Source organism: Parasteatoda tepidariorum, chromosome 8 (genome assembly GCF_982258835.1).
Source record: "Parasteatoda tepidariorum strain Cologne lab strain chromosome 8, Ptep-v5.0, whole genome shotgun sequence".
In the NCBI taxonomy this organism is placed as follows: domain Eukaryota; kingdom Metazoa; phylum Arthropoda; class Arachnida; order Araneae; family Theridiidae; genus Parasteatoda; species Parasteatoda tepidariorum.
Window position 1 is genome coordinate 62,344,564 of NC_141762.1, and position 12,706 is coordinate 62,357,269.

At 29.6% G+C, this 12,706-nt stretch overlaps 1 protein-coding gene across 1 annotated transcript in view; it reads left to right on the forward strand.

Moving 5' to 3' along the window:
• LOC107447884 (uncharacterized) overlaps positions 1 to 4,147 on the forward strand; it is an 82,587-nt gene extending 78,440 nt beyond the window's left edge. Inside the window, exons 22-24 of the mRNA XM_071181291.2 lie at positions 757 to 815; positions 2,144 to 2,216; positions 3,864 to 4,147. Coding sequence (XP_071037392.2) covers positions 757 to 815; positions 2,144 to 2,216; positions 3,864 to 4,031 — 300 coding nt within the window. The 3' untranslated portion in view covers positions 4,032 to 4,147. The remainder of the gene's footprint in view (positions 1 to 756; positions 816 to 2,143; positions 2,217 to 3,863) is intronic.
• The last annotated feature ends 8,559 nt before the right edge of the window (positions 4,148 to 12,706 follow it).

Below are 12,706 nucleotides of genomic sequence, written 5' to 3' on the forward strand. Positions count from 1 at the left end.
ATAAAGGTTCAATATATAAACAAGGTTCAAGGTATTTATAGGTTCAAGATATAAACAAGGTTCAAGGTATTTACAGGTTCAAGATGTAAACAATATTTTAATGCAAATCTGGCAAACAATTGTACTAATTGTCTAAATAAATACTTTTTTATGGATTCGGAACTCGCAGAATTTGACTGTTTGTGCAGCAATCTGGAAAATCAGGTCTCAATAGTTAAATAAAGGGAGCTATCAACAGAGCAATTTTTCCTTATTTTTGCAATTTTTTTGTTCTTTTAGTTCGAATTTTACTTCTTTAATCGTACATAATAAACATTTTAGTTTCCATACCATTAAAGATATCGGTTCAACCTTTAATTTAAATACTGGTATTTCGAGCCACACGACGAAAAGTTGCTCCAGTTTTAATAAGGTGTTGAATTGGACCACATTACAACTCAAGTTGAGTTATAATATTGAGCATTCTCGTGCAAAAAGTACGACAGTCTAGTTCAATTTTGCATTTTCTTAAGGTTGCAAATAATTTGTAGGATAATATGATTTAAAGCTTTACCGTGCATTAAGAATAGTTTACAGAGGGCAGACTTAATGTATTGAAATATTTTGCAATAGACAGTAGGGCATAATTTCATAATTTTTGTAGGGCATAATTTTTTAGCTTTTTTCTTGGTGCTCTTTATTTTGTATTTTCTTTCTGAATTTCAGCTTTTGAATTAAATTTTTATTAACGGTGTTTCATTTATCTGTTTTTTTCAGGGCAACTGTAATGCACATTCGAAAGATAACAAACAGAAGAAACAAAAATCAAACCTAATGTAAGACAGATAATAATTTTAAACTTTCCAAAATACTCTAAAGTTTAAAACTTAGATTAAGAATTTTCATATTTTGTCGATTTGTCTAGAACACTCTCTGCTTGTAAGAGTTCTTTTAGTAGATGTCTTAGAAAGTATATAATGCCCGGATAACCGTTCCCCAACCGGTTTGTTTTCCGACTACGATGTCATCAAAGATAGCTGTAGTTTGACAGCGAACCATAATCAAATTTCAAAAAGGAAAAACGAAAAAGAGTAACTGTGGTAGTTTTATTCATATGTCAAAGGGAAGACTTTTAAAAAACTCGGAATCCTAAATAGAACACGTACCTAAAAAATCACATCTACCACCCAATATTTAAGTATTTTAAAACTGTTTATAGAGCTCCTATTATTATTTTCTCAAAAACTTTATTATTTTGTATTGAGCCATGAAATAAAAGTTGCTTTTAAACAAAATATTCCTAAACAAATTTTAGGCCTCTCAAATCGATCTCAATCAAGGAAAAAAAGCATAATTTTGATTTTTTTATTTTAAAAAATAGGACTCGAAAAAATTTAGTATTCTACGTTTTTATTTAACGTTTTTATTCTACGTTTAAAAAATAACGATAATGATGGTCTTTATTCAGCTTAAAGAAATATTTTTATTTGTCTAAAGTTATAAATCTTATCTTGAAGATACGAAAATTAAATCTTGAAACTATGAAAGTAAGCTGAAAAATGTACAGATCGTACGATAAAATGTGAAAATTTAACTTTCGATTATAAATTCGAGAATTACTTTTAAACATGCAGAAAAAAACTTACAAGTCGACTAAGTTTTAGGCATAAAGACTATAACTTGAAATTTGTCATGGGGGAAGAAATATTAATTCAAGGAGGGAAAAGCACTTGTACAAGATATAATCAAAAGAATGTAAAGCAGAATGTCTGTATATAAAATTGTATATGAAATATATTAAACGAAACACTTGAATTGCTTCCAAAATTACAAAAATGGAAAAGTGGGAACCGTTCATGGGCTAAATCGTAGGCACCCATTTTCAAGACTCACAGACGATCATTCACGAGTCTTGAAAATGGCCGCATATGATCGAGTGTTCGACAAATGTTTACTTTTTCCATCTTTATAATTTTTGTAATTAATGAATTTTTTTTTCAAAACAGCGCTTATGATATTTTTTCTTCCAAAAATATTTAGTAATAAGCTGCATCGTCAAAATCTTGAATCTTCTTAATTCCCTGTTTTTAATCATATCGTTTGTTTAACACTTACCAAGAATTTTTTAGGTTAAAATTTAAAACTTTATGTGCATTTTTTTCAGTCATAATATAACTGTGATTATTAATTTGAATGGGATGCCCACCACAACTTATTCTTATAGACCAAAAGTTGAGGTAAATATTTTTTTTTGTTACTCTATATATGTCTTTTATGTACTCATAATATAGATGTCTACTACTATAGATGACTTTTGTACTATATATGTCGATATATGTATTATATATGTCTATATACTATGTACTATATATGTCTTTTATGTCATTATGTACTTATGTACTCATAGTACATAAATGCACTATTTTTATACCATTTTTGATATCTTGAATCTTTTTTGTTCAATCAAGCTACCATTAAATTTAGTCATAAAAGCGCTCTGGCGTCAAGAAAATATTCCAACAACATGCAGCAATTGATGATTTCTCGCATTCGTGATTACGGAGATATGTATCGTGTTCCATAAGTTTACATTTTAATGCGCATTGAGTTTGTCTGATGTAGCAATGGTTATCATGACAATACATATGGTAAATTCCCCAGTGATTACCAAAAATAGAAGGATATCTAAGAGACTTAAATTTAAATTTTTTAACAGGCCTATATTAGACTTTTAAACCAAAACGAGAGAACATATTAGTAATTTTATTACAAATAGATAAAAAATGGTAACGTAGCACGTTTTCTGTAAGGTTTAGAAGAAAAGGGCCATCTGCGGGAGCTTCATTGTTTCGATATTATATACCAACTTGGTATGTTATATACCAAGTTTCATTCCAAAGTGAATTTTTCCTGCCTTCTGTCAGTTTAGGTCAACTGTTCTAAGAAATTACTTAAACCAAAAAAAAAAACTGTCTGTTATATAAACTGCTAAACTATCTTCAATGTCCAGTTAAATTTCTTTTGACGGTTTTGAAACCATACTACGTTTAAATGGTAAACAACCGTATAGTTTTTTATTCATATTTTTTAACAATACTAGTTATAAATGGTTTCAAAAAGCGTAAGTATAAAAAAATGTTCTTTACAGTAAACTTATTAGATGGAAGAGTGACTGAAACTTTGTGGCTGAAATATATTTTTAGAGAATTTCGCAATATCTCGAGAACTTTGAAATGAATTAAAGCTTTTTTGCACAGATTTCTGAAACTTATTTATACAAAATAATTCCACCCAAGATTTATTTGTAATACTCTTTCATTATATTTCATCATTTTATTCAATAAAAGTAGAAACATTTCAGAATTGTACAGTTTTTTACGTAATTTTAAAGAATGCAATTTAATATGGCAAAATCCAAACTTTGAGCTTAATTGTTGAAAAAGTACTTGAAAAATCAAATTTTAAAATTCGTTTTCTAAAGAACTATACTATCGATTTTGCTCAAATTTTGTATAGTATAAAATTTTGTATTAAACTTAATTTTGTACTCAAATAAACACAATTTCTATATTGAACTTACATTCCTTAAAATTAAGTACAATGATATTATATAACGAAATATAATGAATGAAACGTGATAAAATAGTATAGAATGAAATTTTACCCTATAGTTTAAAACATAATTTCTGGAGTCTTAAATTGCTGTGCATTTTTTTTTTTTGATTACCATTGTGTTTAAAACAACTATAACATTTCGATGACTAACAATTTGGTCATTTGGTGTAAGAAAGAATTCTTTGTCAAAACATAAGCATGTGAGTTCAGGACCAGTTCTAACTATAATACGCAACATTTGAAACGTATATATTTATGTGTATTTTCAGAATGTGGAGTTTTGGAGTAATATAGGAGGCTACATAGGAATATGGCTTGGAATATCTTTAATTGCTGTGTATGATTTTTTCGATACAATAATTGGTATCCTTTTTCATCTTTGTCAGAAGCTTCAAATCAGGGCTAAAAGATTTGTGATACGAATTTTGAAACGTTAATTTTCTTGGTATAAATAATTGTATACTGAAAAATCTATCCTGTATAAAAACATGTATTAAATGAATGTTTGAATAGATTTTCAAAGAGTAAATAAAAGTTGTTTCAGACTTTAGAATGCGTTTTGTTTTGTTAATGTTCAATTTTCTCTTTTTTCTTTGGCAGAAAAGGTATTTGATATTTTCAAAATGATACTTCAAGACCTGAATTTCTTTTTCATAGTGTGTTATCATTTTTAATGTATATTTTTAGAATTTTAGTGATTAAAAATAAATAAATTTAATAATAGAGAAAAAATTGGCAGAACTGACGCTTTGAAGATACTGATCTCGGATAAATAAAACTATACTGACTGTTTTATGCATCTTTTTAGGGGAAGTGGGATTTATTTATTTATTTACATATATAGACACGTTTTCTGTAAATGCAAAGAAATGATTAAGAACTCCATTTAGACTGAAAAGCAGATAGAGCAAGTTGGTGAAACGTAGTAAGAATTTACATTCAGTGTGATAGCTGTATTCGATCTTCTTGCGTTCATGCCCCAAAGCGGTTAGAAAAGAAACACCGCATGAGTAGGAAAGCTCCTTGAATTTATTGTCAGTAAAACAGCCATACATTATTGGGGCTTTGATGGCGAGGGGGATCGTTCATCCACCAAACGCTCGGAAGCATAAATGTAGAGTGTTTAATATCTTTGTATTTTTTCTCTAATTTTTGTGAAGTCCGTTTTTTAAAGTAATAAGGGACGAGTCCATTTTTGTGTGCATAGAACACAACTGCCTGTACATGTAGTGAAACCAAATTTAGTTTTTTATTGTCATACATCCACGGAATCACTCTCGCTACCTTCACTTTACATAGACGTTTTACCCTATAAACACCCCTATAAAACAAATACTCTAAAAAAAATCATCATTCTATGTATTTATTCTTTATTTATTATTGCATATATATACACAGCCCAGTCACATTAATGTGGCCATCTGTCAAAAGCCAGAATAACCATCTTTGGCAGAGTGGAACGCTACGAGACGTGCAGGAAGAGAGTCAATTAGGTTTACTCTTAGTTGCTCCTTGGTTCATCTGGGCGGTCAATTGCTCCACAGTCTATTCGCCCGAACGCATCTCCGCAGCCTTCGTTCGCCTCTGCCATCTATAGCCATTGGCACACCCCATGTGCCACGCCGCTGATTTTGGATACTGCCATTTAGCCATGCACGTTATGTTTTTACCAAGGCAGCAGGCGAACAGTTAACAAAATTAGCCGTCTCCGAAATGCTTACCCTTAGCCCGAATGCCAATAATCATGCCCTTTTGAACGTCGGATAAATTGCCACGTTTCTGCAATACATCAACGATTGAAATACTTTCCGATACCCTAAGACATACTTCATATACACTCCAATGTAATGTGCTGCCACCTGCCTTCTGTGATTGGTTATTTCACGTTGACGTTAAAAGTAGATGGTTTTCACTAATGTGACTGGACTAAGTATATACAGGCTTAAGAGCTCATCACAAAGTTTGATTTATTATAAGCTCTTGTCAAGTTAAAAAACCTCACGAATTAGAGAAGGACATTACAGCGATGCAATTATCGTAGCGAAGAGGGAACTGATTCGAATCTCACCGTATCCCTTGATATACCGCATTTTGATGCTCTTCTCCATCGTGTGTTATTTGTTCTTTGACAGCCTGCATATGTATGTGTAACAATAAATAGAAATATATAAATAACAAAACTAAATATTCATATATAAATAAATAAAAATAAATAAATGCATATATATACATAGTTGAAACCGGGTTGGGGTGGAATTCGAAATCCCTAAATCTAAGCTTCCATTTAATGATGTTGGGCCAGCATGGTACGTTGCATTTAAGCTAATGATTTAGTTCAGGTTACTGATTTAGTACACTTTTATACTTATAAGTAGGTAATTTTAATAGTTTCAAACGTTTGTGGAGGTTAGCATCCAGCTTTCATAGAAAACAATTAACCGTCCGAAAACAAAGTTAATATATGAGCTTATTAAATGAAATAAAGGTTATCAAACCGAACATTTTTGCTTTATCTCAAATAATACAAAAAGTGATGAATTTACCAACTATTTTGACAAAATTATCTAATTTTACCTCATTTACTACCGAACAGCGTGATAATCAAATCATATCTGTAATTTTACTGAAATATATTACCAAAGCACTAAAAGAAAATTACCGTACTTTTTTGGAGTTCCCATGGAGGCAGAATATTTTTTCAATATTTTATTTATACGAGGTCACTGCTAACAGCTCCATCAATTGGCCTGTGGAAAATTCATTTATATCATCATATGGTTTGTTACAGTGTATATGTAATAAGATAAAGAGTAAATTGTAAACAATTACGGGTCAAATTATGATAAAAAGTATTGGTTTCCTGAGTGCACCATTTGTAAAATTCATTTTACATTAAAATACATTTTAGCCCTAAATTGGACTTAACAGTGAAATGGATATTACCGTAAAATTGTTAAAAATAGATTATAAAAAATTATAATTAGGCATTTATTAGGAAACACCACATGTTTAAAAAAAATTAATTGTAGGAAATTTTAAATTAAGTTGTCGTGAAACGTGAATAAAGGTGATAATTTCTTTACCCTGAAGATGTACCTTAATCCACGATCAAAGCAACTTCTGTTTATTGTACCGAAACAATCGTCTATTTTATGAACTTCTTTGTTGATAGATAAAATTTCATTGATCTTATATTGCTTTCAATTGGAAAAGACAATGACATCAAACATAAATGTCTCTAACTTAAATTTAACTTTAAGTGGATAAAAGAAATTGGGCGATTCTTTTATTAAGAAGAGATAAACATTGCACCTATTTTAAGGTTTATTACGTTAAAAATACGTTATATATGGGTCATTCTCACGAAAACTGTCATTTTTCAGTTCATAAAATCCCAAAAAAGTAAAGTGAATAAAAAGCTCTGAAACTTTTTATATTAATAGAAATATGTAATGGCATTATAAAGAAAGTATATATCCTATAAATTATACTTAATATTTAAATTAATTAATTTTTTAAATAATTGATTTATAATTAATTAATTTATAATAATTAATTAATTAATTTAATAAATAAATAAATTAATTTAATAAATTAATTCAATAATTTTTTAATTTATTTTTCAAATTAATTAATAAGTAAATTAATTATTTTCACTATTTAAAAAGTGAGGGAATGACACTAATGGTGAGGGAATGATATTTTATTTCAATACATGTTTTTATCTAAGTTACATCTACTTAAAGTTTGAAAATGATAACGTACTAAGTATATCTAAATTTATTATAATTTAGTCTTATATATTTAATAGTTTTTACAGGTTTGGGAAATAAAATTGGCTGGCACGATTGAACAAAAAAAATTTTATAATATACTCATCTTGAATCATTCCCTCACTTTATACACTAGTGAGGGAATGACGAATTCAATAAAATTTGAAAATAACAGTTAGGCCTAATTAATTTCTGAAGTCAATCACATACAATTATATTCATACAAGAAAGCAACATATAATTATCCACTTTCTCGATGAAGTTGTATTTTATTTTACTCTAAAAAATGACATGAGGGAATGACAAATGTAAAAAATTTTACCTGGTTTGATTCATTCAAATTTATTCCACAGCAAAGCTTCTTTAAGTGGAAGATGGAAACATACTGCAATTTTGCTCTATGATGCCAGTTGTTAACTTCTGAAGTTTTCATTAAAATATTTTTATTCTAAGAAGATTGCAGGTGATAAGAACATTGTTGTGAGGGAATGATGCGAAACACTGGGGACAAAGTTTAAAATAGTGCTGTGTTAATATTTTTATCAGAAATTAAATTTAAAATTTATTTTCTGAATTCTATATTTCAGTATTCTGAAATAAAAAACACGAATTTGTAAAAAAAAAATTTGTTTCAAAAACAATTTTTTTCTTTTTTTAAATCAGCAGTGGGGACAAGTGAGGGAATGACGTATTGGTATATTTTAATTACCTAAAATAAATAAAAAATAAAAATTGATAATTTTATTTTTATTCTTTTGTTAGCTTGCATTCTGAAGGACACTTTCCCTGAATTTTTTTTTTTCGTAAGCTGTATAACAAACATAAAATATACTGGGGACATGAAAATGACTGTTTTTGTGAGAATAACCCATATATTAGTGTTAAGATTTGTACGTCATTTTTCAATTCCTACTATTAGTTCACACTCTCCCTGTATCTTGTTCAAATTTTCAATCACTAATAAAACACTTTTAATTCATCCCCTCAAATGCATTTTTTAAGCTTATAATGGATGACACTTGATGTTAATACAGTTTTTTTTAATATTAATGAGTTAATTATTTTAATTAATTAATTTTAATTAATTATTTTTAATTCATTATTTTTAATTCATTATTTTTAATTCATTATTTTTAATTAATTAATTTTAATTAATTTTAATTAACTAATTTTAATTAATTAATTTTAATTAATTAACTTTAATTAATTTTAATTAATTAATTTTAGTTTTATATGGGAGAAAAAACTGCAATTATTTAATAAAAAATAAGTAATAAAAAAATTTTCTTCGTTGACCGAAGTAGGAATTGACCTTTAAAAAAAATTTATATTACTTGTAAAAAAAGTTAAATTTAAATGACTGAAAATATGCGTTAATTATTACAAAGAAATGCATCATTTTCACCTCGTATTAGAAATGCATTGAATTAAGCTTTGATAAACAAGTGTAGTAATTGCATTCAAAAAGTCTTAGAAAAATAATACCAAAGATGTGATTCAATAGGCAAAAAGTAAAACACGGAGTATGGATTCTGAACTAACGACCATTCTCCTAAACAAAATATTGTGGCAAGATTTCTCAGATAGTGGCGGATTGGATAGAGAAAGAAAAAAGTTTTTTTGTCAAATTTTTTAACTTAATATTTCGTCAGCACAAATTAATTAGCATATTTAAGTTCAATCACCTGAGCTCAATCTAATCTAATATATATGATTATCTTACGTGGCTCCCAAATTTTGGCTGTATTTCTTTTCCACCGGTGGCAACGCTTGCTTTGTTTTGTTTACGTTACTACTTCTCTTACACGGCGACAAAAAAGCCTCATTACAACTCCCCGAATGGCAATGCTAGAAAATCGACCAATGATTGCCGCTAAAAATGTCACATGCCAAATCTAGCTGAGGTGGCTCAACATATAGCGCTTTTGAAAACGGAAACTGAAATAAAAAGGGAGCATCAGCTGGGGAAATCTCATACTATTAAGCTAGGCAGAAGTGAGTAGTCTTTGTCAATAGATCTCTTTTTTAGTATTTTGTCGAAAGTGCTTTTTTTTAACGAATTTATATATTACGAATTTATTTGACGACTTTTGATTTACATCACGAATTATACTATAGCGCATTTCTAATAGGTTTAACGAATTACATGTAATTTATTTGAATTCAAATTTATTTTAATGACTTAGTATTTACTAAAAATATGTAATTTTTTTTTTAAAAAAAAGTTTTTATATGGATTTGAATGATTGTTTTGAATTCTTAGAATTTTGTGCATTTGTAATGTACCTAAGTTAGTAGCGAGTGAAGCGAGCTTGGTTTGCGAAGCAAACCTTATAAGATTGCGTAGCAATTTTCGGGGGTTGGCGAGCGCTAGCGAGCTGGGGGCGCACCCCACTAGTTACTTTTATTGCTGGAAATTTTGATCATTAGATGAGAAGATTTTAAGGCGCCTCTTTTTAAATTTTGTGCTCTTACAATTTTAATTTAATTTCTTTGCAGGGATTAGTTAAATTTTGAATTGTGCTTTAAGGACACCTTTAATACTTTAGATGCTACACAAAGATGTCTTGAAGCTGTGGCACGATATTCATGGAAATAATGGAACAGTGTTATTAATAAAATCCTATTAAACTGTTCTTCGGTGCATTTTCAAAAGCCAAGTTAAAAAGAACATTTAGATAGAGCGCCGAATTCAATATACACTCAAAAACATATTCCAACGTTAATTGCTTAAGAACATGTAGGAAAAAAGCATGATATGAACTTGGGATTTTATTTTATTTGTACTTATTACATTTTTCCTAACTTACTTAAGTGTGTTTCTTAAGTCTGGATATACTTACTGATAAAAATATCTGATATTGAACCGTTATCTAAATGATTTTCGTTTTACTAAAAACTGAAATGTTTAATAATCAAGAAATGAATCAGAATGAAAACTTTCAGGATATGTGTTAACTTTATTAGAGGACATTTATGCATGTGTTTTAAACTAATAAAAGATTTTTTAAGGTGGTATAGTTTTATTTGTTTTCCTCCATAAAAGAAATGGTAAGTTGCATCAAATGAGATATATTTACCGTAAAGCTAATAATTTATTGTATGGAGAGTTTTGGTATAGACTGAGTTATTAAGGGGTCCGATGCGAAAACAAAATGAGTTTAATGGACTTAATTTCAATGGTTTGGGAAAATTTTGCTTCGGGAAATATAGTTGCTTTGATTAATGCAAAAATTGGGCTAATGAGTGAAATTAATCGTCTGTAATTTCATTTTACCACCGTAGTTAAACAACTGACTCGATGTTTGAGTTAACGACTATCATGTTCAACTTCGTAGCCTTGTAAGTTTGAGGTCTTTTTGATAGAATTAACCAGTATTTGTGTTACATGAAGAGAAAAGCCTCCAAAATTCTGCAATGGCTAGCTCGGGGTACTCTAACTCATCCGCCTACCACTGAGGATACATTTAACGTCAGCACTGTGGTTATCGACCAGCTATTGTTTGTATTCGAACCCGAGTAATCTCATTGGGAGGCGAGTCCTCTATCAATCCGTCCTAGAAGAGAGAAGGCCACAGTACGGGTTTATCATGAATAAGAAATTTGATCTTATAGAGCAGGGGTTTTCAACTGGCGGCCCGGGGACAGTTTAATGGCATTTAACTCCGTGAAGTTTATTTAAATGAAACGTTTTTCAAATCTATATTATGATGTTAATATCAACAATACTTATAGGATGCATACTTTAGACCGTGAGCCGCAGTGAGTTATTAAAAATTGGTTCACTTAGAGGGGAAAAATATAAAAATAAACAATGATAGAAGTACTTAAAATGGCCAAAAGGGGTCGTTTTGACCATTGCAGGAAAAACATTTATTTTTGAAGTTTCATGACTGTTTTAGATTTTAAAAGACTGCAAATCTCGATAGGAAGATGCTTTGTAGAAGAGAAATTGGGATACATTGCGTTAAAAAAAATTGCCATGGAATATTTTTCTTTAAATTATATGGATCATAGACTCGATACTAGAAATATCGAATACTAGAAGTATCGATACTCGAAGAAATATTATTCTTATTAAATGACTAATTCATTATTGAGCCTGAATGAAACTATATGCAACCTGATCATTAACAGTTATTTTTGGTATAAACCTAGGCAACATTTATTTCCATTTCGACCTCTGCTTTTTTTAACATAAAAAATCATTATTAATAAACCACTTTTTTTGTCATCTTTGCACTAATTTGTTAGTGATCTTATACTTTCTTAACGTATTGGAAAAACAGCAGTTAAATAAATAGAAATATGCTTAAACTTTTGGCTCTTGGCATTTCCGGCAAAATTAAATTCCTAGTGCACTTTAGCATCCAAATAGAGTCTCGGTGCTGCCATCTAGTGTGGCAGAAACTAGACGTCCAAATTAACATGGCCAACGGTATCTCACCTATTGTGGCGGTCCCGAAAGAGTGGATACCACTTCTGGAGAACGTACTAGTTCTGCTCATGGGGAAGACTGATTGTGGAGCTCATAGGAAATAAAAAAGAAATGCTTAAATTTTTATGAGCGAAAATTAAATACATTTTAATAATAAATAAATTTTTAACCAGAAAAAAGGAAATGTTACCAGTTAAAAAATCTCGCATTTGGGCAGATACTTCTAATGATTGAACTCAATGTTATTTGATTAATTTTAGAGTAGATTAAATTTCCCTTCAATATACATTGCTAGAGATTTCTTGGAAGAAATGGTTAAAAAACTATCTATTTTATTGTTATTCTACCATATTAAAACAAAACAATTAAATAACCGTAAATAAGATGACATTGAAACCGTTAACCGTGAAGAAAACCATTTATTAATATCATCTCCTAATACAGTTAACCCCTTAACGATCGGCTAATTTTCAAGTAAACGGTCATAAAAGTGTCTATTTTTTTGACTTTTGTATTTGTATTACGTATTTGATTATTGCTGACATCTAGTTTAAAATAAACTTACTATCTACAATTACCTTAAAAATATCCTGATACTGCCATCTGGTGTGTATTATGAGAAGAAAAAAATTTTTCCGGGCAAAAAAATTCATTAGTTTTATTCTTACTGTCGCGTTACTACTGAACACTCCAGTCCGTCAATATCACGAGAGCGAGAAATAGAGGACGAAACCTCATCCCGTCATTTTCACGGGAGCGAGAAGGAAAGGGTTAAACAACCAAAATTTCATCGCACCAACTTGGCCTACCTAATGAAGTATTTTTGTTCCTTGTCTGTAGGCACATATTATAGCGGAAAGGGATAATCTATCAATTTCATGACTAATAACAGAGGTTCGAA